Below are 27,015 nucleotides of genomic sequence, written 5' to 3'. Positions count from 1 at the left end.
GAATAACAGACTTAGTGGCACATCATAAGGTTTCTCTTTTTGACCAGACGCAGACCACCAGTCAAAAGATGTCTCTGTAAATGACATAGTTATCCCTACATTTGTAAGAAAATAAAGCACTGTGCATGTATACCCCTTGTGCTGTCCTAGGCACTTTAACGTTGGGAGTTGGGTCATCTAGACCCACTAGACAGCGCTCTGAACCTTTTTTCTTCAATGTTTTGTGTTCTTCACTGGTGTCCATGGATTACATGAAATCTTTCCACCTTTATCCACCTTTGTCATGGTAGGGAGAACACGTCAATGTAAGGGTGGGGTCATCTAAGATAGCACAATGGTTACACAGAAAACAAAAGCAACTTGATTTCTTTGACTGAAACACCATCTAGTGATTGTTCGTGTAAGCAAGTCACTAAAAGAGACCAGGATCACCCTTACTAGAGACAGTCAGAAGCTTTACAATCCAAGAGCTCATGCTTCTCCATTTTTGAAAGGGGTCAGCGCTTTGCTTTGAGCATCTGTTTGGTCACCTCACAAAAAAGGGGTCTCAGACATAGAAAAGTTTTTAATCTCTGTTTGCAATTTACAGATTATTATTTATCAGTGAGAACGAGCAATATTTTACAGCACTGATCAACTTTTGCCAACTTGAAAATGTAAAATTTTGCTCCTTTTTTTTTTTTTTTGTGATAGACATGCAAAATGATAGATCGAGATGAAACATCTTGAAAATAACCCAAGTTTTTTTTTTTTAAAACCCAACTCCAAGGTTAAACTAAGGAATAAAAACATTTTGAAACCACTAAAACCCTAAAAAATTGCAGCGGTCCAATAAGTAAGCGATAAATATGACTTGAATAACCCCAGAAGTGGGTTAAACATAAAACCCACTTATTTTAAGTATGGTAACAGGTTTTTGTAGGCTATTGAACAGTCAAGAAATGCCATGTAAAAAAATTAAAAAAATTAAAAGTATTTGCCTGCATCCATGAAAACCATTTCAAATGTATTTGGTTGAAGTATTTTTTCTGTATGTGTGTTTGGGATTTATAGAAAATACTTCCACATGTCACGCAGTCTTTGATTAAATAACTTAGAAATATAATTTATATATTTCCCATCATACTCATTTATTATCTAAAGTTATAAACAGAAAAGGGGCAAAATTTAAATTAACTAGTTTAGTTTGATAGAACTAAACATTCTATCAAATGTCACATTTATTTTGTATTATTTTTTTGCTGTTGGGTTTCAGGAAATGCTCTGTAGATACCTTGTTTTGTAAGAGAGAAATTCAATTAAAGCATGTCTGAAAGATTTTTGAAACATTTGCTGTAAAATATACCCTCTTTTTCATTTAAAAAATAGAAAGAAAGCAGTCTGAATTCGCCTGTTTTTCAAACACGGGGTTATTTTCCCGGGCATAGCCCCGGAACCTGAATAAGACCTCTACGAAAAGGCATTGTTGGGGTTTCGTCAGTTCCGCCCTGTACCATGAATAGCGATGACTAGTCCAGTGAGAGCGCAGCACTGTGATAGAGGTTGTTTATGTGGAGTGCTGGGTTAGGGTTCCGCCCACCGAGGTATCTCTGATTGCAGGGCAGACAGGCAGAGTGTAAAATGGCGCACAGCTGTCGGTGGCGGTTCCCCGCTCGGCCCGGAGGGAGCAGCAACTCCGGTACCGGGAAGAGAGCGGGCCGGATCAGGGTTACTGCCTCTTTGCGGAGTATACCAGGAGCCCAGTCAAACACAGCTGGACTTGGACCTGGGTTTGATGCGGCACTACAGGTTTCTTCGGTTATCGGGAGCAACCTGCAGAAATTTCGGGATGTTTTGGGGGAATCGAGCGACTCAAGCAGTGCAGAGGTAAGCACAAGACAAGCCGGCAGCATCGAGTTCAAAGCCGCGCGGCACAACGCACGAGGAGGACCGTTTGTTGCCGACGAGAGAAGTCGAGCAGTTCTCGTTTGCGGTTCTAACCATCATCTCTACCGACCACAAACTTGTCATTGGCAGGATGCTCTGTACTTGGAGTTTACGTTGTTTGGCCCGAAACTCTAACAGTAACGTGTTACAACACTAACTTTATGTGGGCTCTACATAAACACAACATTTTTATTGTATTTGATCGCAGGAGTTCTAAAAGCAGCAAAGTTTTCCTCCCAGTTGCTACATCCACACAGTTTGGATGGAGTGATGCTAACGTTTAGTCTGCTAGCCAAATTACTGCAGACAGATGCCGGATTTAGTGCATTCATGTTTATCATTTAATGTACATTTTTTGGACGAACCTTTGGTGGAATGGACTCTCTATTTACTAGAGTGTATCAACGCCGTTACAACTGGCTTATTAGTTTAGCACAGTGCCTCCACATTCGTTGACTGTGTAAAAGTTAAACGTCCCATAAGCATCAAGCATGTCCCGCTTCCAACTAAAAGCAGATTTTATGTGCCGATGTGTAACAACATCATGGAGAAAGAAAGCTAAAAGATGATGTTTCGAAGCCAATGCAAACGAAAGGAAGCGAGGCTTCAATATTTGTAATGAGCTAACGTAAACTTGGCGTCCGTCTGGGGCTCCTGGGGGTTCTACATTGTCCATTTGATCGGATTTGGTGTAATCGAGCTTTAGAAATGATTGGGCACTAAAACAGCATGAGCACAATGGCTAACTCTTGGCGTTGAGGTGTCAACCTTCTAGCGACTCTTAGCCAACATAGCGTCTTGGTTAGCACGCATGCTAGCTGTCTAAGGATCACACCATTATTCCGCTGTCGGAGCATGTCAAAGTTGTGTTTTTGCTTCGGGGGGTTGGCGTGTTTACCTCCAGCCAGCGCTGGAGCGAAAGCTTCGGGGCTAAAAGCTGGTGCAGCTCACGCGAAAAACTATGTAAATTCCATTCCTGCTTTTAGGGTTAAGCTACAACAGCTACCATGCTACGCACTACGCCACGCTAGCCATCGGGGCTATTGCTGATGCATAGGAAAATGGGAGGTGGACATGTTTTCCCCTTCATCACACAGCCAGTACGTAACAGTACTATAATAATATCGGGTTTATAACGCCTGCTGGTGACGTCTGATTCAGATCACTCCGCACTGTGTGCGCGAGCGCCATCGAAGCTCCATCGCCGTGGTTCGCTACGGTTTCCCGAGCGTTTTATCCGAGGAGTAAGGCGAGAGTGACAGTCAGTGCGCATGCAGGGCTGGCTACAACAACACCGAGCCCCTTCTTTGACGGGCCGTGTGATGTGGGGGTGTGTTCGCCTTAGCGAACTACCATCTTCCTTCTTCGTGATGAGCAGCATGCGCTCATTGCAGTGGGAGTACTCAGAGTGGGGATGTTTACCAGCAGCTTTGGTGCTCCTAATCTGAGCTCAGACAGACATTTATTTGGCAAAAAAACAGCGAGACATTTTTTCCTTTCGAATAAAAATAGTTGATCCCAGAATGTACTTTCAGGCATCGCTTGAAGACGATTGCGCCTATCATAACACATAACCTCTACAAACGTGTAAATTACCGATACATTGTTAAAATAAAAAGCAATGTATACATATATATAGTAGCCCTAAACTACACGTGATTCTTCTCATTGAAAAAAATCGGAACCTGCTATTAACTATCTAAGAAACGCATTGATTTAAAAATATATATACTTTTAAAAATCTTGATAACATATTAATAGGGTTTTCCTTTCCTGTGAACTTTTAATATACTGAAAATTATAATGTATATTATTTATTTTGTTTGGAAAATATACAGCCATGTTAAACACTTAGTGTGTATTCAGACTGGACACATTTGGTCCTGTTTAAGTAAACCAGAGTTCGTTTCCCCCAATAATCTGGAACAAGTTTTCAGTCTGAATACACCCAAGCGGACTCTGGTCTGGGACCAGGAACCGCTCTCTGTCCCATCTTTGGAGGTGATCTCTGTTCGTTTCCAATTGGACTGAGCTCTGGTTCGCTTTGAGATGTATCAGTCTGTGTTCGGAGCAGAACAACTGGACCAAAGGGACGAGCGGAGCCGGGCATTATGGGATGTAAACAGAGTAGGAAGGAGGCAACCATGACAATGAGACACAGCAACTCAATTTGATTGGATGAATGGAGGCTCAAACTTATCAGCGTACCGTCATAGTCATCGTCTCTTCAGTAACCGTCTTGCAGGATGCCTTCGCCATACCCAAGTAGTAAGTAAAAAGTGTTATACCTGTCGTTCAAAACAGGTCGGCGAAACATAAAGTTTGAAAGAATGAAGTATCCTGACAAGGACCGCAAAGCGCAGGACTTCCGTTATTCTTTCTCTAATTGCTTTGCCCTCTGGCCAATGACAGGAGATCTTTAGTCACATGGTTTGGTTTACAAGCTTTGGTTCAAAGCGGAAAGGCAGTCTGAAGACAGACCAAGCACAAGGTTCAGGACTCGGTACGGACCAACTGACTTTCCAGTCTGACTACACCCTTAGATATTTACACCTTGATCTCTTTTGATTTGCAAATTATTGAGGGAAAGTATTTCCAAATGCATTTCCATCACTTGGAGGTCCTTTCATTGTCAGAATGTAGCAGAAGTGGAGATGTATGCACTCAGACCATTATGTCCCTGTGCAACCCACTGAGCCCCTAGCTACCCCAAATTTTGTGTCAGTTGGACACTTGTCCACCCCCCACCCATCGGGAAAAAAACTCAGAATCCAATTCAGGCACACATCTCTGTCTGAAAGGGAGCGACTTTTCTTCTGACAGCTGCCACTTTGAAATGGATTACTAAGCCTCTGGAGGGGGTGCCTCAAAACGGATCTCATTGGCTGTTGCTTTTTTTTAAATAAATGCATTTATATGCTTTTTTTTATTTAAATCCTGAAAAATTATTAAACCTTTTTGTTTTTGGTGAACACTTTTTTCAACTTTAAAGTGCTAACCTTGCTCTCCATGCTTTCTCTTTTTGGGTCCCCTACATTATGCATGCTGACACATTTATTTATTTATTTTGCCCTCATGTAAATACCAAGTTTTTGTTATTCCTTATATAAGAAAATACTGAATAGATAAATCAACCTCAATGTCTCTGCTTTGCCATCTGAGCAAAACTGTTCTCCTCAGCAGCAGAGGGGGGGCTTAGTCCAGCAGGTGTTTGGCCTATTTAAATGGAAGACCCCCACACCCGCCAAACCTTCCGCAAGACAGCGTGTGGACTGGAGCAGGAAGCTTTGTGTCTGCTTTTATCTTCGCTCTCACAAAGTGCGCATGGCTGAAAGAGGGCAGGGAAGGATATCAAAGGGTGCGGGACGACCCCCCCCCCCCCAACCCCTTTCCCAACGGGGCAACACTGGGTGGAGAATTAGTCACAGACTCTCCATCCATGGCTTTATTCTGCTGCAGCAGGCAGGCAAGGGAGCTTTCACCTCTATATGTCTGGTTGTAAGGGGTGGGCGGTGTTGCTCAGGTTTTATTTTACTCATTGCTATGGATGCAGGCGAGTTTTCTTTGTCTTAGTTTTGATGAAAACTTCAGTGCATGCTGCTTCCTTGGATGGGGGCTGGGGGAGATGGGTGCTAGTGGGTGTCTGTCAATCTATGTTTGACTCTTACTGTGTGTAAGAGTGGGACACATCTTTACATTTGACAGTTTTCCTGTTTGTCTTTGTTCACCAACTGTCTTCATTTTCCTTTGTGCAAGTTATTGGAAGAGGCGGTCCCCCATCCTTGGGGGTGTTTTTTTTTGTATATGTGCTTCAGAAACAGTTATAAAGAAAAAAAAAACACTTTTTTTTACTTTATATAATAAACAAGTGCATTGAAGGACGGTTTTAAATATTTCACAACATTTTAGTGAATAAAGAAATCTAAATTTTAAAGATTGGACCAGACGCTGGTATCAAATTGTCAGTCAAATGTCTTTAGATTTCTACTTCTAGAAAGTCCCAGTAGCTTCATTTAAATGCTCTGTCAGATTGAAAGGAAAAAGTACCCCTGAAACCAAATTCTCATCCATCTCAGAAAGAGCAGGGACAGCCCCTTGCATCATCTGGATGTAACTGTTTTGCTCCCTCAATGAATCATTCTGCTTTTCTTCTCTGAATCTGTTAGTGACTTCTGTCAAATACGGTTGGATGAAATGCAACAGATCTAAGAGTGACAGCACAGCAGCAAAAAGGAAAAACGCTCTTCAGCTTAGATGGTTTTACCTCCTTGTTGCAAGGAAAGGCGGCTCAAACTTCCACCGTGTTAGTCTACTACAGCATTTGTTTACTTCTTGAAGTTACCTCCCCATGCCTTCCTGCCACTGAGCTTGTGGCGAGCCTCGTGTTTCACATGCTGCTGCTGCTGCTGAGCAGCTAGTGGGCGGGAAGCAAGTGAGCGGGCAACGAGGGAGTGACTGACTGCAAATGTTTTTGGGGAGCATTGGCAGAGAGCAGGGATGGGGAGGAGAGGGGAGCCATGTGTGTGAGACTGCGTAGTTTGGGATTTGGTGAGCTTCTATTAGAAAGTCCAAAACCCAACCGGGCCCAGGAGATAACCGCAGTCCAGTTCTGTACCGATGCTGCATGTGGTCAAGATGCTGCCTCTTTCGCTCTTTTTCTCTTCTTCTCCAGCCTCCCCACAGCCCTCCTCCTTTCTTCACGGGATTGCTCGCTTGGCTTTCTTGTGCGCCCCCTCCCCCATTCCCCTAAGTCTGATGTTCTGCTTGTTTACATCTTGATTTGCGGTTCATATCCGGAGTCTCTATGCATATGTACGTTGGACGCGTGTGCCTCTGGTGTGTGTTTTATGATTGCAGGCGTATGGAGAGGGTGCACGAGTCCGTGTACTGTACATGTCAGCAGCTCCTGCAGCACTTTCTGTTAGCATTGCATGCTGTGATGTCATTGACTGCTACTCGCACTACCACAGCAAGTCAGTGCTGTCTGTTGGTGCTCCGCCCCTTTTTTTAGCTCTGCAACAGCACCAACCAAGAGCAGCCACTTGCTCCAAAAGGGGAGGATGCTTTATGCTTCATGAGGAGAGGGAAAGAGAGGAGAGAAGCATTCATGGAAATAACTGATGCAGATTCACTGTAAGGAATGTCAGATGATCAGATTCATAATGCCTGCCAGGATAAACAGCAGGATTTACATTTTTAAAATTGCCATTTGCTTATACAGAGAACAGGTGAAAGTTTTTCCGGTTGCCTCATATCTTAAATATACAGTATTTAAATTAGATTCCATATTGTGTGTATCAGGCGCATTTTTTGTGTCCTCATGATGATGTGTGTTATCTGCAAAATCTGTGAGCATGTAGTCATTTGCACACTCTTGGATAGCAGCTGCTCTTTAAACTGGGCCAGCAAGACCTCAACTGCATCCCCACACATTTCTATAAATAAACATCATGAAGTGACATGCACACCTCCACTCCGAAGGTATTGATTGCAAGTAGTGATGAAAACTGCAGGACAAGACTGGACTGATGCAAAAGGAGAACAACTCTGACACTTGTTGCCTCGAGAAGAATGCCCCTCACCCTCCATATGGACTAGCATGTTTTTTTTTCTAGAAAGATTCAAATAAATTAATAATTTATCATTGAATGAAAACATCCATCCATCCATCCATCCATCCATCCATCCATCCATCCATCCATCCATCCATCCATCCATCCATCCATCCATCCATCCATCCATCCATCCATCCATCCATCCATCCATCCATCCATCCATCCATCCATTCATCCATCCATCCATCCATCCATCCATCCATCCATCCATCCCACAAACTCTCTAGCAGTCCAGAGGTTGGGGTATTATTTGTTTTAGAGCTTGACAACTTGCAGTCACTGGGTGTCTAGCGTTACAAAAACAATCTTTGCCTTTCCTTCCCTACCAAAACATACATTTAAGGCACCAACAACATATTCTGCTGAAGTGCCTTTGATTCCTCCATGCCTCTTGCACCTAAATCATAAAGGATTTTGGCCATTACTTCTTCTTTCAATGTTGCGACTGGACAGAACTGTGAAATTAGATTATGCTCTCTCTTTCAAAAATGATGGTCTGGTTATCCTCTGCTAAAGGAGATAAGTTACTCTCCTTTTTACTTTGCTGAATTTTTAACATCTTTTTCAGAGGTGATGCTTAGTTAGAACAAGGTCATTTTTCTCAAGACGGATTCTTCACTTTCAAGAAGGGGTATCAGACAGACACTCAGCCAGCCATAAGTCAAATGGCTAAACTAGACTGTCTGCAGCTGAAGGCCCGTCATTGAAGGCCCGTCATTCTAAAAGTCAAAGTCATTTGTCAGGATCAATAATTCAGGAAGAACTCAATTGTTGGTGGCTTTTAGACCTCTTGTTTATCATTTATGACTCTTTTCGATCCTTTTCATTTTTTCAGTGTTGGGTTATCATAAAACATGTATCTCCTGTTCGTAGGAAGAAGCTTTTTTGGGCTTTGGAACCTTTGCTGAACACACAGGGGCCCAGAGTCCCTCGGACCCTTCTTCAGGTAAAGCCAAAACAGATTTTAAAATATCCAGATACTCTGTTACTGTTTTGTTGAAGACTGTACTTGTGTAGGCTATTTGAAGTTGGCATTTTATGCTGAATGAATGTTTTGTTCTCTGTTTTGTTTTAGCAGGCACAGCCGCACAGGAGAAGAAGCCCAGAGGCCGTCCCCCGCGGGGTCTGACTACTCAGAGAACGGCTGCAAGTTTATCACCACACTCATCGCTGCCCTCCCCTACACAGGCTAAACTTGAGGGTCCCGAATTGCCAGCAGAAAAGGAGAAAAGGCTACCTGGGAGACCACCTGGCACTGGAGAGAAGCGAAGAGGTCGGCCACCATCTTCAAGCAACAAGAAAGCTTGGAGTTCAGGAAACCATGCAGCAGACGAGGACAGCAGGCTTGCTGAGTCTGAGTTGGGTTTGGACACGGAGGGGGAGAAGGACAAAAAGGCCGCAAAAAAGCCGCCAGCGGGCTCTGCTCAGCCTCACGACATGGAGGCAAGGCTTTCCAAAGCTGGACGGAGTGAACCCAAAGTTAACAAACTGAAGAGGCTAACAGAAACTAAAATGACGCCTCTCAATCCACACCTCAAGACTGTGCCCGGTGTCCCCCGACGCAGGCCTGGCCGACCGCCTTCGGCCGAGCGTCTGAAAGCTATGACTGCTGCTGCACAGCTGTGCACCTTGGTTGAAGGTGGGGAAGGGAAACATAAAGCATTTAGAGTCAGAGGTGGAGACAGCAGCACAGATCAGCTCACAAGTCAGCAGGCCATACTGAAGAATGTGGATGGGTCTGATGACCAAGTCCCTTCCAGCGCAGCTGCTTCTCCTCCTCCGTCTAAATTGGGTAAGCCAGTAGGCCTCAGAAAAAGCCCCAGACACGTAAAACCAGTCAGAATAGTCCCCCCTTCTAAACGAACTGATGCGACTATTGCTAAACAGCTTCTGCAGCGTGCGAAGAAAGGAGCACAAAAGCGATTGGAGAAAGAAGCCGTTGCCACTGGGGGCAGTGTGGTTTCATCCTCTGAAGCTGGGATCAGAAAAACCCAACTAAAAAATATCCGGCAGTTTATCATGCCTGTAGTAAGCACTGTTTCCCTTCGTATCATTAAAACCCCCAAGCGCTTCATTGAGGACGAGGGCAGTTTTGGAACCTCCACACCCCTGGCTAAGATGCCGCGTTTAGAGACACCCACCTCAGCACTTTCTACATCTGCTCAGACCACGTCTGCCACCTCTTCATCCCCTTCTCCTGCACTTGTTTCTGTTACTGTTGCCACTGCGAGCAGTGGTATGACTGCTCCTATTGTTTCGCCTCCTCACACAGCATCTCCTGAGCCTATTCACGCTGTCCCATCAGCAGCTCCCAGCCTGCTCAACAGCAGCTCCAACACGGCCAACGGGAGATTTAGCAGCAGTGCACCATCTTGCGGCTCAAGTGCTGTGTCACAGCATTCCTCCCAGCTGTCATCTGCAGAGTCTTCCAGGTCCAGCAGCCCAAGCTTGGACGACTCGTCCTGCGACTCCCAAGCTTCTGAAGCCACGCAGACTTTGTCAGATCAGGAGGACAATTCCCCGTCTTCTCATGGAGAGAGAGAGTCCAGTTTGCTGCAAGGGTCCCAACCGCTCTCTCCCCCCTCTGAAACAGAGCCCGAGCATGTGTTGTCAGACAGGAGTCGCAGAGGCCGCAGAGCACAAGGGGTAGGTCGGGGTAGTCACAAACAGAGGGTCAAGGAGAGACTCACCACCAGGGTTAAGAAGCCAATCATCAGCCCACCAACAGGACTGCTGATGCCCTCCTCTACGATTGGGAATTCCCAGCAAGCGTCATCCACAGCTTCTTCTCCTTCGTCCCCCCCTCCTCCGCCTTCTTCTCTTCTTACTCTCACACAGCCTCCCCAATCAAGTTCTTCCAGCGCAGCTGCCATCAGTGAACACCTCTCGCAGCCATCCTGGATGCCTCACCCCATCCCACCTTTCCTGCCCGGGTCACCTGTGCTGTCCAACTTGTCAGACAAACGGAACCGATCGATTCTCAGAGAGCCCACTTTCCGCTGGACCTCCATGTCCAACCCTAAACTTCCCTGCTTCTCCTCGGCTAAATATGCCAAGGAGGGCCTCATCCGAAAACCAATATTTGACAACTTCCGTCCCCCTCCTCTCACACTCGAAGATGTTGGGTTGTTGCCCCAAGGCGTCTTAGGAGCCGGAGGAGCCACTGCAGGTGCGTTTCGATTGCCAGGCGCCGGAGCAGGCACAGGCACTCGTCTGTTCGGCCCTCTTCATACCCACCACCAGCATCCCTCATCAACCCGCTTTGATGCACCACACGCAAAGCGCAGCCCATTGCTTCGGGCTCCGTGCTTTACACCCAGTGAGGCCCACTCTCGCATATTTGAATCAGTCACTTTGCCTTCATCATCTGGGAGCAGTCCCGGTTCTCTCTCCCCACATCAGAATTCCTCTTCTTCCGCTCAGAACTTGCGCCCTAGGAGACGACCGGTCTCTGTGGCGCAGCGCAGCAATCCACGATCTCCATCACATTCAATGACCAGGCGCAGCAGCCAAATGGGAGGCCATGTTTCTGTAGGGAAAGTCACATCTGAAATGTCTGTGCTGTCAAGCTCCGTCTCCAGTGGTAACCCCAGCTCTTTGGCTAGTTCACTAGCCACTAGTGCCTTAGTGCCTGCTCCTTTCAGCACCTTCTCCAGTGTTTCTCTGAGTCTCCCTGCACAAGGAACACCTGAGAGCAGAAGAGGGGCAAATGGAACCCCATCTTTGTCAACTCCACCTGCCGCTCCTTCTCCACTTTTCTCTGCTTTTCCATCCAGTGCTCAGGACACAGGACGAGGAGCCGGTAAAGGCGGCAAAGAAAAGGCTCCCCCGGAGCCAGCCACTAAAGAAAAAGAAAATGATTTTGAGAAGAACCGAGAGAAAGAGAAGGAAAATAAAAGAGATGGAAGAAAGGATTTCGAGAAGAGAAATAAGACAATTGCATTGGATGATTCCCCCAATCCGCCGTCCAGCCTGTTTGGGGTAGATAAGAGGGACTCAGAAGGTGGTGTCTTACACCTTTCACCAAAAAAAACCCCAGGGAGAAAGAAATCGACATCCGTCGACACAATTTCTGACACTGCTTCCTCGGACGGGCGCGGCCTTCATCACAGTTCGATTGGTAAAGGTCGTCCACCCAAAAAAGGCAGACTGTCTGAGAAAGTAGCCGAAACAGAAAATGTGGAAAAGGACAAAGAGAAGCGAAGCATGCCTAACCAGCAGACACCAAGCCTTCCAGGGCAGCCATCAGGCAAACATCAGCTCCCCGTCTCCTTATTAGTAAAGCAAACAGAGCAACATCCTTTGCCAGATAAGCGCATAGTTGGACTCCTGAAGAAGGCCAAAGACCAGCTCATTGCGATAAAGAAGAATAAGCAGAAACCTGCAGAGCAGAATAAGGTCCAGGTTAGTTCTGCTGATTTTCTAGATCTTAAGTTGCACTGTTTTGTTTTGTTTTCTTTGCTTACATTTTATAAATTACATTCTTCAAATATCAAACTTGTGTTTTATACTTTTATTAAAGTTTGATTAGAGGAACGTTGCAGAGAGTTATTAAGGTAACGGGGCTGCATGTTGAAGGAGGAGCTGGCTTTCCTCTGGAGAAGTGTTTGTTTTTGCTTAACTGTACTCTAAAACTAAGCATCAGAAAGTCATATAGATCTGATCTCCTGTTAGAGAAACCAAAATAATAGATGAATACAAAAAGCCTTTTATATGTTTATATTTCTAAACAAATGTTTGGCCTTACAGGGTCAGGAAAGTGACTCGTCAGAGGCCTCAGTCCGGGGTCCACGGATCAAGCACGTATGCCGTCGTGCTGCTGTGGCGTTGGGCCGTAATCGGGCCGTGTTCCCTGATGACATGCCCACACTTAGTGCCTTGCCCTGGGAAGAGAGAGAGAAGATCCTGTCTTCTATGGGGAACGATGGTAGGACATCTTCAGCCAACCTGCTGTTGACTTGCTTGTTTTAACCTGAAAGATCTGCATTTGTAATCCACAAAAAATAAGATGCTTCTATAGGAACAAATGAGTCTCTAAGAGGAAATTGCTTTAGATTGTGAAAATTATATAAATGTTTATGATAACTTCTAACAATGTTTTTGTGTTTTTAGATAAATCATCAGTAGCGGGCTCTGAGGAGGCAGAACCACAGTCTCCGCCCATAAAGCCACGGGAGACACGGCAAAAAGCCGTTCAAGAGGCTCCACTCAAGAAGGGGCGTCGCTCACGCCGCTGTGGCCAATGCTCAGGCTGCCAAGTTCCAGAAGACTGCGGGGTCTGCACCAACTGTCTCGACAAACCAAAGTTTGGAGGACGAAACATTAAAAAGCAATGTTGCAAGTAAGGTTTTGTTCATGGCCTTGCAATTTTCCCCCCAGTAATTTGAAAGGAAACTTGATTACAAATTCTCATTTTGTAGAATTAGGAGGTTTGAGCTTTCTGTGTTTCCTCTCACAGGATGAGAAAGTGCCAGAACTTGCAGTGGATGCCCTCAAAAATGTTTCTTCAGAAGCAGAGCAAAGACAAAAAGGACAAGAAAAAGATTAAGTTGCCTGACAAAAATCCTGTAAAAGGGCCCGTCACAGAGTCTGCCCCAAAAGCTACCCCTGCCCCACCAAAGGAGGATCCTCCCTGTAAAAAGAGTGAAAGTCCCCCTAGAAAGCTGGGAGAGGAGAAATCGAAACAGCTGCCATTGTCAAAGCAATCCTCTCCTATCCCCTTGTCGACCCCCTCCCCAGTCGAACCTTCTCAGGCTTCCAACACAGTCACATTTGAGGCTGAGTCTCCATCTTTGACCAAGGAGGGCCCCAAGCAGCTCCCCGTTTCCAGCAATACAAGCGGCAAAAAAGGCCCGAAACCACAGCAGCCCGCTCTGGCTTCTTCCTCTACATCATTATCTTCCACTTCCTCTTCTTCTTCGTCCTCCTCCTCATCTTCCTCCTCATCTTCTTCAGCGCACAGTTCCCCCTCTCAGTCAACACCGCCGCAAATGGCCCAACCATCTCAACCTTCCCAAATGGCGCAACAGCAGCCGTGGCCTCCCGCCAGCCAGCCGGCTTTAACAAAAGAGTCCTCACCCAAGGTTTCTCCGTGTGAACACAAGAAGAAACCCCAGCAGCACTCAGCACAACAGCAGAGCCCACTTCCAACAGGTGAGAGACCGGGGCGCACGTTTGTCCTGCATTCATATTTCAGAGAGAGCAGCCCCCACACTGTACTCTTCCTGCCACCACAATCCAGCTGCTAATTTTCAATGAACTTGGTTTGGTGCTACTACTTATTTTTATCACAAAATTATAAATGACATAAATGAATATATAAAACAGTATATGCTAAAATTCATAATGTATTGCCTGTTTCCTTTCCTCAGCTGACTCAAAACAGTCAAAGAAGCCAACATCTCGCTCTGTTCCTCCATCAACTAAACAGAGACCAAAAGACAAGGTGAGACTTCACTGAGGATAGTGTTTTACACATTTACATTACAGCTTTTTCATTTTCTTAGAAGAAAACACTTTGAATTTCTGTTTTTTTTCTTTGTAAGTGAGCCGTGGATCGTTTCTAATCTTTTCTATCTCCTCGATTGTTTTCTCAAAAAGCCGCTGAACACTAAACCTACCAGCAGCAGTACTTTAAACTTGCTGAGCACTCCCTCGACTAGGGACCAGGTGAAGCCCAGAGCGCCCTGCGACGGAGTGCATCGTATCAGAGTGGATTTTCAGAGGGACCATGATGTGGAGAAGGTGTGGGAGGCTGGAGGCCTCAGCCTGCTCACCTCTGTGCCTATCACTCCAAGGGTGCTCTGCTTCCTGTGTGCAAGCAGTGGAAATGTCGAGGTGAAATATTGTGAATTTTGCTTTTCAATTTCCATTGATTTTTATTTTTAGTTCAGCTTACATGCTGGCCTTTTAAATTGTCTCTTCTTTTTTTGGTAGTTTGTCTACTGCCGGGTATGCTGTGAACCATTCCATCTCTTTTGCCTGGGGGAGTCAGAGCGCCCTCTTCAGGAGCAGTTTGAGAACTGGTGTTGTCGACTGTGCCGGTTCTGCCAGGCCTGTGGGCGCCAGCACCAGAAAGCTAAAGTAAGCCGTTTAGTTCAGTTTGAAGTAGCAAACAAAAGAAGCTCCGTTTGGAGTGTGACAGTGGAGAGTGCCCGGCCTTTTCTGAACAGAGAACGAGAATCTTGGATTTTTGCCATGTTTTTGTTCATTAAAGTCGTGTCCTATCTGAATGTGCATGCTGTCTCATTTAAGGATTATGCATATTTGGTCTAAGCAGCTCAGTAAATTAACTGCTTAGATAGTTGCAAACCATGAAGGGGTTGGTTGCTGCCCATTCAGAACAAGCCAGCCAAAAGAAAAGGGTTTGTTGGAACAAGTTTTTAAAAAGAAAAGATCGAATCAAAGCACAGAAAAAAATGTATTAATGGTCTGACTTTAATCTGGGATTGAGCTGCTGCTCAGGTCAGCTGTCACTCTAACTTTACAGCAGAGACTTATTTAATGGCTCACATCTCAGCTCCTACTAAGGCTGCTGACATGACAAACCATATGACAAATGTAATGCAAATTGTGTGCGTAAAACATAGAGTGATAGATTTATAAATGGCAGATATATCTCCTGATTGGAAAAATAAATAGATGCTTCAGCTTTTAATGATGTGTTTTGCAAAGGGCTGTGTGAGCTAACTGTGCTGTCCCAAGGACACAAGAGAAGCTTGATAGAGCTTGTGGCCATCTACAGATCCACTGATCTATATATAGAAGCACAATAACCCATTTCAAACGACGATCTTGCATTTACACAGCCCACTGCCAATGATCCTTACCTTTTAACTTAGGGAAGCAGTGCTGGCTGTAGTGTTCTTAAAATCCAAACTACCGGTACTCTGAGTTTAATGTGAAAACAGTTCACTGATGATCTTGAATTCATTTCCAAATGACAATGACCGCTGCTGGGATTAGCTAGAACCAAAAAAGGGATATTTGTTATTAATCAGCTCTCAACAAAAACAAATCGGTAATCAATAAAGATGATTGATATTTTAGCTTTTTAATTTAATCTGGGATCGCTTTGATTGCAGCAACAGCTGGTAGAGTGTGATAAGTGCCGCAACAGCTATCACCCGGAGTGCCTGGGTCCCAACTACCCTACCAAACCCACCAAGAAGAAGAGAATCTGGGTATGTTTCCTCTCTACTCCTCCCTGTTCTCTCTCTATTACCTCACTTTCATCTCTTTAACCATACTTCAAACAATTGAGTTTTCTTCTTCCTTATGTTCAGAAGACTCACATAAAGTTTCTTCAAAAGCTTGTCACCCACACTACAATGTAACCTCTACACCGTTTCATCACATCTGTTCATCCATGTCATGTGTTTTCTCGTCAGATTTGCACCAAGTGTGTACGCTGCAAGAGTTGTGGAGCCACTAAACCTGGGAAGTCCTGGGATGCTCAGTGGTCACATGATTTCTCCATGTGCCATGACTGTGCCAAACTCTTTGCTAAAGGTTAGATCCTGACTGCTTTTTGAATCAGAGAAAACTTCAAGTATTTGCTAATTTTACTCAATCAATTAAACTATTTGGGGATTAGAAATGTCACCCAAAAATTGTTGGCTAAATGTGTTTTGTTTTGTTTTTTGGTCTTGCAGGTAACTTCTGTCCACTGTGTGATAAGAGCTACAGCGATGATTACTATGACAGCAAGATGATGGAGTGTGCTCGCTGCAAACAGTGGGTTCATGCAAAGTGTGAGAACATTACAGGTTAGTCAGCAGGAGAAGAGAGGTTCTATTCAATCACATGGCATGCTAACATAATTTACCGCTGTCAGCTTTTGAAGGAATATCCCTGTCGGGGCCGTCTTTAAAATGCTGATAATCTACAGGAGGCGAGGTGAAAGATGGTAGCAAACCTGTCTTGTTACTGTCTTTCAGATGAAATGTTTGAACTGCTGTCAAAGCTGCCAGAAAACATTGCCTACACCTGTATGAAATGTGCCGAATGCCATCCTGCCGAGTGGAGATCAGCTCTGGAGATGGAGCTTCAGGGCTGCATCCGCAATGTCCTCAATGCACTGCTGAACTCACGCACATCCACACACCTGTTACGCTACAGACAGGTGAGGGTGCTGTTTAAATCCACGTTATGGGAGTGTTTTTTTTTTTTAGTAACTGCAGTAAACTCGGATTTAAAAGAGAGAAAGCTTTACTTTCTGACTATGCGACAGGCGGTGAAGCCTCCAGAGCTGAATCCGGAAATGGAGGAGAGCCTTCCGTCCCGCCGTTCCCCGGAGGGCCCAGATCCTCCAGTCCTCACTGAAGTTGCCCCCACTACCCCTCCCGGTGACTCCCCTCCAGATCTGGAGTCTGTTGAGAAGAAGATGGATCAAGGCCATTACAGGTCACTGGTACGTGAATTGTGTCTGCTCCTAAAACAGAAGGCAACTCACTTTGCAGGCACTTCATAGACTGAGGGCTTAATGCTGTTGAATTATGGGATGTTAGGTTTGTGTTCTGCTTGTTCGTTCCTCCTAATACCTCATTACTTATATCAAAGGTGACTTTCATAAGCACACATCCTGAGCATAATGCTGCCATTAAAATAATAGTAGTCTAGTGAAAATAATAATCACTGTTGTAGTTCAAAAATTCAAAAATGTGCACCAAAGAAATGAAGAAAAGGTATTCATCAAATATCAAAGCAAAATAAACCAAATTGATGATATTTTAAGCACTTTTTCCTTTGCTTTACAACATTTGAGGGTCGCTGCAGTATGTTATTAATGACACAACATCTAAGGAAGAAAGAGAATATCCAACATGAAAATGGACATAACTCTTTTGGTCTGTTTAGCTTGTAGTTTCATGTTGTTTAGTTGTGTATTTTCCATTTTTGTGTCTTTTTCCAGCTCATTGACTTTTATTTTGTTTTAAACTTTTGCCATTAAGCCTATTTAGGTTAAAGAACATATAGAGGCCTCTACCATCACACTCACTTTTTAAAAAGTGTAATGGATTTAAGCCAATGAAATAACTTTTTATTTCCTGTGCATTTTCTGGATAAAGTAATCCTATGTCATCCAGAGTAATTTAGATACCACAAAGGCCTTTCCACACTTGCCTTTCAACATGTTGTGATTTTATATTGTGTTATTATGCGTTGGATATGTAAATCATGTGCTTCTGTCTTTTCTCTGCCAGCTGGACTTTAATGATGACATTGTGCGGATCATCCAGACAGCCATTAAGGGTGATGGAGGCCAGCCTGAGGGCAGAAAGGCTAACAGCATGGTGAAGTCCTTCTTCATTCGGGTAAGAATCCCAGACATGTTTCACTGCAAACACTAGTATTCTGCTCAGTGTCACAAACTCTATCCAAGTTCTGCAGTGGCAGCAGAGCAACAAGTTAAAGAAACACATCTTTCTTGCGCTGATTGAAGTGATCGATCACCCTGTCTGGGATTTATTTGAATGAACACTGAATCGTCAATGGATTTTCCACCCAAACTGCAAGTCTGTGCAGGTGCTTCATGTGTAAATATGACGGAATGTTTTCTTTTTCAGCAAATGGAGCGAAACTTCCCGTGGTTCAAAGTGAAAGAGTCGCGGTTCTGGGAAAGCCAAAAAGTCTCTGCCAAGTGAGTGTCCAACAGCAAATACAAGAAGTTATGTCACTGCAAAGTATTGAGTGTCTCCTCTGTGGAAGTCATTACGGTTATATAAACTGTCATTTATCTTTAGCACATGAAGGACTCTTTAACAACTGGAAGGACAACCAGCAGAATCACAGAAGTGAAAAAAATCTAACTAGTATAAATGGCATGCAAAATTATATATCAAGAAAAAGGTCTTAGCAGTCATTCATTGCTTCCTTGGTGGAACTGATGAATATATTTATGATGCTCCAGTATATATTTCTTTTAACAGCATAAAGATAATTTGTTCTGAAAGGGTTTCAAATCTTTGTACTGATGGGGACGAAGGTCAAACGAAGTCACAGAAGCTTGAGCTTTTTGTGCTATAAATCTGTCAAAGCTACAAACTCACACATTAGACCAGTGTTTTTCAACCAGTGTGCTGCGGCACACTAGTTTGCCGTGGGAGATGGTCAGGTATGCCGTGGGAAATTGCCCTCTTTAACTGATCTAAAAACATTAACCATCTCCAGGATATCAGCTCTTTGTTCATCCAAACAGGCCCTGATAAAACACTGAGGAGTTAAGAATATGAAAGATCATAAAATACTTTTTTCTTTGTGTTTATTTGATTGGTGGTTTGAATTCTGAAAAGTTCCGCCCCTTTAACTGTCTCTACCAATCATTCTTGGAGGCTTAATCACACGTCATCAGTCTGACCAATCAGAAGTGGTTAAAGTCTTCACTTCCTTGTTCCGATTCTGCTCATAAAATTGCTCAGTTCCAACAAAAATACCAGGTAGAGCTCGTCTTTAGCGGTGTAGCTTTCCGCGGGATCCGGTATCAGACCGTGGAAAAAGTGAACAAAACAAGAATCTCAGAGATGCGAGTCTGTCTGGCGTTCGGCGGCTGTTTGCACTTTGAGGCATTGGGTTAAAGTGACAGAGTCTTAGCGCACAATGAGTCTTCCTCTGAGGTCTTGACACCACAGCGAACACACATCAGAAAGTTTTTAAACCTTCTAACTTAACTTTTATTACATCTTTTAGAAAAAAACAGCTGCAACTTCCAGCTTTTTCTGCCACAATTATCACAAAAATGCATGTGAGATTGCGGAGGGTCTGTAGATCAATACAGACTGAGTTTCTCCTTTTTTTAAAAAAAATCTTGGATGCTGGTGTGCCGCCGGATTTTTATCAAGGTTAAAGTGTGCCGTGGCTCAAAAAAGGTTGAAAAACACTGCATTAGACTGTCATCGACTCAGAAGTTTTTCTGAATCTAACTGAATGTGTGTGGTCGCATTGTCTGAATAAGAAATTCTATACAAGAATCAGCTGATCTGATGCAGATCTTAACGCTTTTATTCCAATTGCTAGTCCTCCGTACACACCCACTTTACAAGTGCTGCTATACCTGGAAGATGAGGCCTTCCATCCAAAAATGTATAAATAACAATTCTGGTTTAATGGCAGATGACACAATTCGTAGACTATAAAAAACAGATGGTTCCCCATAGAATGTAAAATGCAAGCTTTAATAAATTCTAAGAATTTAAAACCAGCTGTTTTTTTAATTCTCCTTAAACAAAAGTGAAAGTCAGAAGACACTGTTGGAGCTTAAAGTCATAACGTGTATAAAACACGGATATTTGGACATTTGATTAAGTTTGCCTTCCAGTGTTAGTGAACACTTGTGCAATGCACATTTGGAAGCATTTTGAGATGACTTTCTCTTCATAAAAGGGAGGAAAAGGTTGACCTTCGATACTCCCGTGATGTGAGCACATCTGGAATCCTCTTGAAACGGCAGTTGTCAAGAAGTGATGCTCTGTAATTATGGAAACCCAGAGACAGATGAGGTTTCTCAGAAAGAAACTGTATCATTATCTGTATTTTGAAGCTAGCAGCAAGCTAATATTTAGAAATGTTTGGGCTGCATGTTCCATCTGAGAAGAAGCAGGATCCGACTGTTGCACGATGGGGACTTGATACTTTATTGAGATGTTTGCAATTCCATTCTCGGGAGTTATAACTAAAAGTCTGACTCAAAACACCTAAGAGACCATTTATGATGTCTAAAAAAAATTAGGATTGAATGGAAAGGATTAAAGTTGTTTTCTCTCGACACATTTTTACATGACAGCGACTGTTACTTAAGCCTTGGACGTTGTTTAAAGCCGCATTCAGTTTCACATTTCTCTCCGTAAAAACATTCACTCACCAGCAATGCAGTGAATCCTGAAGCAATGCGCCCTTTATAGACAGGATAATAACATCAGTTAAGTCAGCTGGCATTGGAGATAACTTTATTCTCAGCTCGCTGATGTCTTTGTAAGAGACGTTTTCCTAGCACTCATTCACCAATACTGTCGGTTAGACTCGGCCCTCGGCCTCCTCTTTCCCTCGTTTCCCCCAAACGCTGGGAGAAGCCGACTGCAGGGGTGTCGCGTTTCACTCGAGGTCCATCTGATACATTGTTGTGGTTGATTTGTGGTTGGCTCTTGACATCGCTCTCTGTTGGTTTACGTATTTCTCGACTGACTTATTAAGATGAAACTTTGCTTTGCACAAATTAATCAGTCGTGCTTGTCTTGGCCAGAACACAACATTTGAAAGTTCTTGCGTCTGGAGAATTAGTGCTTGTCTCTATTCAGTACATAATGTACTGAACACTCAGACAATCCTTGTGTTTTGTTCCAAAGAACTAAACGTCAGTCGTCTTTTAAATTGACTTATTTATTTATTTTTGTTTTTACTGTAGTTGTAGTGCCAGTAGGGAAATTAAAAATGTTTCCTGCAAAGTTGATTTATTTTGTGTGAAGATCTGTTTGCATTAACATTCAGTGTTTAGTGGCAAAACAAGTTAAAAAAAAGGGATTGAAAACCATTCCATTAAAACAATAGATTGAGAATTTTATTTAGGAGAAGAGCTTCTGAAAGCCTGGAAAAGCTTTCATTTAAGAACTTATTTGTAATTCTTACCTTAATGTTAAAAACAACAAAAAAAGCAGGTTCTTCAACCCAAATCATATTTCTAACCATTTATCATTTCATTCTTACAGCTCGAACAACTGATTCGTTTTTTTTATTTAAGCACTTCCTGCTTGCAGAATAGTTGCAGCTCTTTCTTGCAGTGTGGTTTGTATTTTAGCTGAAGTGGTTAGAAGGTTTTTCTTTACATCTGGATCAGCTGTCAAAACTGCACCTTTAATCTCTTTTGATCCATCATCCATCTTTTTCTGCTTAGTTCTGTGCAGGGTCACAAGGGTTTTTGGAGGGTTTCCAGACTACTTCAAGACTAAGGCGGGGTACACTCTGGACAGTTGATCAATAGAGCCAACTTGAAATTTACCAAATGCTACTTTATACATCCACTTATTCATTTTCTGAACCAGCTGAATCCCTTTATACATGTATACTTTTACGGTTCAATTGCCTGGTTTAGTACTACCAAGGATCGCATCAATATTTTAAAGCCAAGGGCACTTCTTTTAAATTTCATGTCAGGCATAAATTACTTTTCAAGGCATTTATTGTCTTGTTTACAAACCACACTTATGTACTTATTCTGTAATTATGACTCAAGCACTCAAAGCTCATTCACTGCCACCCAAGTCTTTTTGCAACACGTTGATTATTTGTACGACGACTTTCCACCTGGACTGCTTGAGGTCCTCGTATGAATGGTACAGGAGGATGCAAAGTTTCTCTGGCGGCGCTCCCTTATAGGCTGGAGCAGCCCCCTAAGGTGGTGTAAGGATAGTGAAAAATTTCTGAGGTCCATTGTTAAGTTATATGCAGAGGGTAAAACAGTGGGCGGGATTACTGTGGTGGTTTTGTTTCCTGATAGGTTGGAAAGAGTTTACTTGAGGTTTTATTATGTCGGATCATCTAGTATTCGATGAATACTATGAAGTCTATCACTTTTGCTGTTTAAACTGTTTAATTTTTCAATAAAGTTGTCATAACTCATCTAGTTAACGTTGGTATTCATTAAGCCTGGTTGTTGGTGTCACATCATGTACTCCTCATGTTCTCCAGCAGTGGGCTCCTCCCCAACGCTGTGCTGCCTCCATCCCTGGATCACAACTATGCCCAGTGGCAGGAGAGACAGGAGCTTTCCCGTGCTGAGCACCCCCATTTCATGAAAAAAATCATTCCAGCCCCCCAGCCCAAGACTCCCGGTGAACCTGATTTGCCTGCTTCTTCCCCTCCTCAACCTCCTGTCCTGCCTCCGCCCCCCTCTCTCCTACCAGGTAAAAAACACAGCAATTCGGTTCTCCTTAATTGAAAAATAAATCAATAAAAATCTTTCAGAGCTCACAATGTTCTTCATGATCACCCCTAATCAAATCTGTTTGGCCCCAGATCTAGACGACGGACCAGAGCCCCCTCCTCCACCAGGTGTCACTGATAACAGGAAATGTGTTTTTTGCTTCAAGTATGGGGATGAGAAAATTAATGTAAGTGACTGATAGACTCTGATTTGTTTGAAGACATATGGGATTAAAGGTGTTTGACCTCTATGAATCTTTTAGGAGTGTGGCAGGTTGCTGTACATCGGTCAGAATGAGTGGACACATGTCAACTGTGCTCTCTGGTCTGCTGAGGTGTTTGAAGATGATGATGCATCTTTGAAAAACGTTCACATGGCTGTTCTCAGGGGAAAGAAAATGGTAAAATGCCAAGTTACTCATCCCTTTAGGACATGTTTCTGAATACCAATCTAAATATTTTTTTTATTTTTTTTATTATCCAGTGCTGTGAAAGGTGCCAAAAAACAGGGGCTACAGTTAGCTGCTGCTTCACCTCCTGCACCCGGAACTACCATTTCATGTGCGCCCGCCAGTGTCAGTGCACCTTCTTGGAAGACAAAAAAATCTACTGTCCAAAACACAGGGATGTCATCAGAGGAGAGGTAAGGAAGCCATATTTACTCTTTAACCAGCCACTATCAGTACATTCCCACAACTGTTCTGCATTCTTCTACCCAAGTGTTTTGTTTTATTTTTCTCAAGGTGGTATCAGGGTTTGAGGTAACTCGTAGAATCCTAGTGGACATGGAGGGGATTAACTTTAAGAGGAAATTTCTGGCGGGACTGGAGCCAGAAAGCGTCCATATGATGATAGGTACGAAAACGACTACAGAGTTTTGTTCTGTTGGATTATCTCAACTATCTGTACGAATTGTTTCAAACAACATTTCTTTTTTCAGGATCCATGAAAATTGATTGTTTGGGAATACTGACTGAACTCTCAGACTGCAAACGCAAACTCTTTCCTCTAGGATACCAGTGAGTTCCACTTTTTCTATTCATTCTACTGTCAGCGCTTTTCTTCTCTGCAAGAAAACACAAAGGACTGTCAAAAAAACTGATAGTAGTTTTTGTGAAATAATTGAACAATATTTCTTTACAGGTGTTCAAGGGTGTACTGGAGTACCTTAGATGCTCGAAAGCGATGTGTCTACACTTGTAGGATTATAGTTTGCGACCCTCCTGTGAGAGATTCTGACTTGAAGAGTGCGATGACTCCTGAAGAGAATTACACTATTGCACACAGCCCACCTCCCAATGCAGGTAAAGCCTGACATCTGTCTTCCATTACATCAGAATAATGGTAGAGTTGCTCATCAAGACAAAGTATATTGCAAAGATTGAGTTGAAATAAACTTTACTTTTTCAAGAACATTTATGTGTATCTGGTGATTTCCATCATTTACATTTTTAGTGCTTGTCAGCAGTGGTTTTTGATTAGTTATAACAGGCCTTGTTTTTGTGTTTTTTTGGTGGGACCTTTGAAGACAGAGATGCATTTGATTTTTTTTAGATGTTTGACTGGTTTAATAACGGCAAAGAGTGAAATTTTCGTATGATTTATTTTACAGATGTAGACTTTCCTGATCCATTCGAGTCACCGAGGCGCTCGGATACACTGTCTCCCGCCAACACCCCCAAGCTCAGGGTTTATACCAGAAACCGACACCCCAGTTACCCGCCTTGTCCACGCTCACTCGGCCCCAAGCTCATGCCATCTGCAGGTACTGATGTGGAGCCATTAGAATGTTTCATGTCAAGTACATTTACAGATAATACTCCTCATTTGTTTTAGAGTGATGTCAGCAGTCCAAGTTTTTCACAGATTTGTTTTTTCATTTAGGGATTACTGTGCAACCCCAAGGCAAGGAGGTCATGACATTTGGGGATTCCCTGGTGAATGCTGGTGTTCAGAATATCGAGTCGAGACGTCACAGCTCCCCTTCTCTGTCTCCTGCGTCCTATCAGTTAAACAAACAACGAGGTGTAACTTTTGCAGCTCAGATTTTAACCCGGCCCCTTACTTCACCTCCTCCTCTGATACCCTCCCCCGCCAGAGACCCAGAAAAGTCGAGGCACCTTAGCAAAGACTCAGCTAAGATCCCGGCCCAGCGAGATAACGATCGAGGAAAGCCCCTTTCTGAAGAGAGATATAGACAGCCAAACAAAAAGCAGAGTTTGAGAGACGCAGACAAGAGCAGGACTTCAAACCGAGATCACCCATCCAAAGAATCTGACAAGAACAGATCGTCTAGCGAAATCGGACAAAGAGAATCCGACAAGGGCAAAAATTCAACCAAAGACCCAGAAAAGAGGAGGCCGCTAAGTAAAGACTCAGGTCTAAAAGAATCAGACAGGGGGAAACCTCAGAGTAGAGATCCTTCAAAAGATTCAGAAAAGCCAAGACCAGCAAGCAGAGACCTTGACATGGGAAGAAAAGTGAGCAAAGATTCCAGCAATAAAGAGACAGATAAGAGCAAATCAGCTTCTAGAGACCCCAGCTACAAGGATTCTGACAAAACTAGATCTCTCAGTAAAGATTCTGCAATGAGAAACATTGACAAGCACAGGCAGTATGGCAGGGAAACAGGAAAAGACTGTGGTCAAGGGAAAGACAGACCTCCTAGCAGAGACTCTGATAAAGGTAAGCATCCGTCAAGAGATTCCAGCTATAGGAACACAGAGAGAATCAAAGAAACTGGTTCAGGGAAAGAAGTTAACCCAGGCAGCCAGTGCAAACCAATGAGCACTGAGAACAAGAGCTCCAGACTGGCTCCTGCAGGCTGTGGTCAGTCCTCTCCTCCGGTAGGCACTGCAGTTCTCTCAGGTCTACAGAGAAGTGGCAGCAACAAACAAGTAGACAAGCAGGGGAAACATGGAGGCAAAGACCAAGATGTGTCTGCAAGCCTGAACTTCTTGTCTCATCACCGTCCCTCTTTCAACTCCAACACAACATCAAGCAAAGAAAGGCTCGCTTCAGGAAAGGACAGCATCAGCGGCACAAGAAATGCAGTCCCACCTCCACTCCAAAAAGATTCTGTTGTTGGAAAATCTTGCTCCCCGCAGAAGTCTATCACACGGAAATCAAATGAACACGCATCAGGTCCAGCCACAGCAGCAGCTGCGAAGACTCAGTGGTTGTCAAAGGCGTCAGCAGATGAAGATGTTATCAAACGAGGCACCATGCCCCTGGCCTCTCCAAATGCAGCTTCGACTGCCAAAGACAAGCACCCCAAAGTTAAGGCAGCAGGCAGCAGAGACGTGTCCAAAGACAGAGAAAAGAACATTCCAAACAGCAACAGCAGTAACAAAATGCCACTTCTCAACAATAACACAAAAGCTTCTGGCAGCTCCAACACGCATGCTTCAAGCACCAGCTTCTACAACAGCAGCAATAACAAAGTGCTTGGGAACAGCACCAAAGCCCACGGGAAGGCTCAGGGGGAGAAGCATTTTAACCTGGAAGGGGACAGGTCGTCCTCCAAGAGCAGGGACAATTACAGCTGTCCGGAGAGGAAGAACAGCTCCAGTCTGGAGAGCAGCTTGCAGCAGCTGCAGCAGACTAGTTTAGCAGCTGAGACGGGTGGAAACACCACTGTTCAGTCTTATATTAAGCAGGCAGCTAACCAGCTACCACTGGCTTCCAGAGAGAAAAAGAGATCAGTCAGGCTCTCTACCCCAACTCCACTGAAGACTGATAAAATGACTGACCCTAATGGCACTATCACAGCTGCAGGCATTTCCCCATCCTCCTGTCACACTGGCACTACTTCCTCTGCCGCTGCTGCTGGACAGACAACTCACTGCTCTGTCCTTTCTGCCCTCTTTTCATCCCCATCTGCCAGCAGCAGTGACAGCTCGGAGTCTGATACTCGGACTCAAGCAGAGGAGCACGAGCTTCACAAAGACTACTCAAGCAACAAGCTCCGAGATCACCACAGTCTACTCACCGAGTGCGCAGACGACGACGGCCCAGAGGACGACCACAACAGAAGTTTGGATGACAAACATCACGAAGATGACAGCGACGGGTCAGGGTCAGCGAAGCGGCGGTACCCGCGCCGCAGCGCTCGTGCCCGTTCCAACACGTTCTTTGGTCTCACGCCTCTTTATGGAGTCCGCTCCTATGGGGAAGAGGACCTTCCCTTCTATGGCAGTGGTGACGGAGCGGGCCCTGTGGTGAAGAGGAGGACAGGCAGTCGTAAGAAGTCAGCGGAAGGGCAGGTGGATGGAGCAGATGATATAAGCACCTCATCTTCATCAGGGGAAAGTGGAGAGGATGACGATAGTGGAATGAAACAGAGGGGTAAAGATCCTTACTACTACAACTTCACTCGGACAATTATCAATCCCGGCGAGGGCCTTCCATCTATAGAAGGATTAGACCAATGTCTCGGAAGGGGGTCCCAGCTCCAGCGCTTTCTCAAAGATGAGGAGCAGCAGCAACAAAGAGTTCAAGAAAAAACAGAGACGGACATGCTGGGATCTCTGTTAGTATACTCACTTTGGAAACCATGATT

General features: G+C 44.1%; 1 protein-coding gene across 3 annotated transcripts in view; it reads left to right on the top strand.

Annotated features, from left to right (window-relative positions):
• The first annotated feature begins 1,546 nt into the window (after positions 1-1,546).
• kmt2a (lysine methyltransferase 2A) overlaps positions 1,547-27,015 on the top strand; it is a 36,031-nt gene continuing 10,562 nt past the window's right edge. For 2 of the 3 annotated variants that reach the window (XR_002291524.2, XM_011482582.3), the window contains exons 1-25: positions 1,547-1,866; positions 8,415-8,487; positions 8,617-11,945; positions 12,291-12,468; positions 12,654-12,882; positions 13,000-13,694; positions 13,913-13,986; positions 14,142-14,378; positions 14,478-14,624; positions 15,626-15,724; positions 15,932-16,052; positions 16,196-16,309; positions 16,481-16,665; positions 16,774-16,953; positions 17,747-17,857; positions 18,110-18,183; positions 22,221-22,435; positions 22,548-22,642; positions 22,718-22,855; positions 22,939-23,097; positions 23,198-23,309; positions 23,395-23,473; positions 23,598-23,758; positions 24,067-24,219; positions 24,339-26,985. Coding sequence is in view for 2 of the 3 variants with exons in the window: in XM_011482582.3 (XP_011480884.1) it covers positions 1,621-1,866; positions 8,415-8,487; positions 8,617-11,945; positions 12,291-12,468; positions 12,654-12,882; positions 13,000-13,694; positions 13,913-13,986; positions 14,142-14,378; positions 14,478-14,624; positions 15,626-15,724; positions 15,932-16,052; positions 16,196-16,309; positions 16,481-16,665; positions 16,774-16,953; positions 17,747-17,857; positions 18,110-18,183; positions 22,221-22,435; positions 22,548-22,642; positions 22,718-22,855; positions 22,939-23,097; positions 23,198-23,309; positions 23,395-23,473; positions 23,598-23,758; positions 24,067-24,219; positions 24,339-26,985 (9,851 nt within the window). In the remaining variant the exon portion in view is untranslated. The remainder of the gene's footprint in view (positions 1,867-8,414; positions 8,488-8,616; positions 11,946-12,290; positions 12,469-12,653; positions 12,883-12,999; positions 13,695-13,912; positions 13,987-14,141; positions 14,379-14,477; positions 14,625-15,625; positions 15,725-15,931; positions 16,053-16,195; positions 16,310-16,480; positions 16,666-16,773; positions 16,954-17,746; positions 17,858-18,109; positions 18,184-22,220; positions 22,436-22,547; positions 22,643-22,717; positions 22,856-22,938; positions 23,098-23,197; positions 23,310-23,394; positions 23,474-23,597; positions 23,759-24,066; positions 24,220-24,338; positions 26,986-27,015) is intronic. The other variant, XM_011482583.3, reaches the window with a different exon arrangement.

Source organism: Oryzias latipes, chromosome 13 (assembly GCF_002234675.1).
Source record: "Oryzias latipes chromosome 13, ASM223467v1".
In the NCBI taxonomy this organism is placed as follows: Eukaryota; Metazoa; Chordata; class Actinopteri; order Beloniformes; family Adrianichthyidae; genus Oryzias; species Oryzias latipes.
Note: the sequence above shows the minus strand (reverse complement) of the source record. Positions and strands in the feature narration are given on the sequence as shown.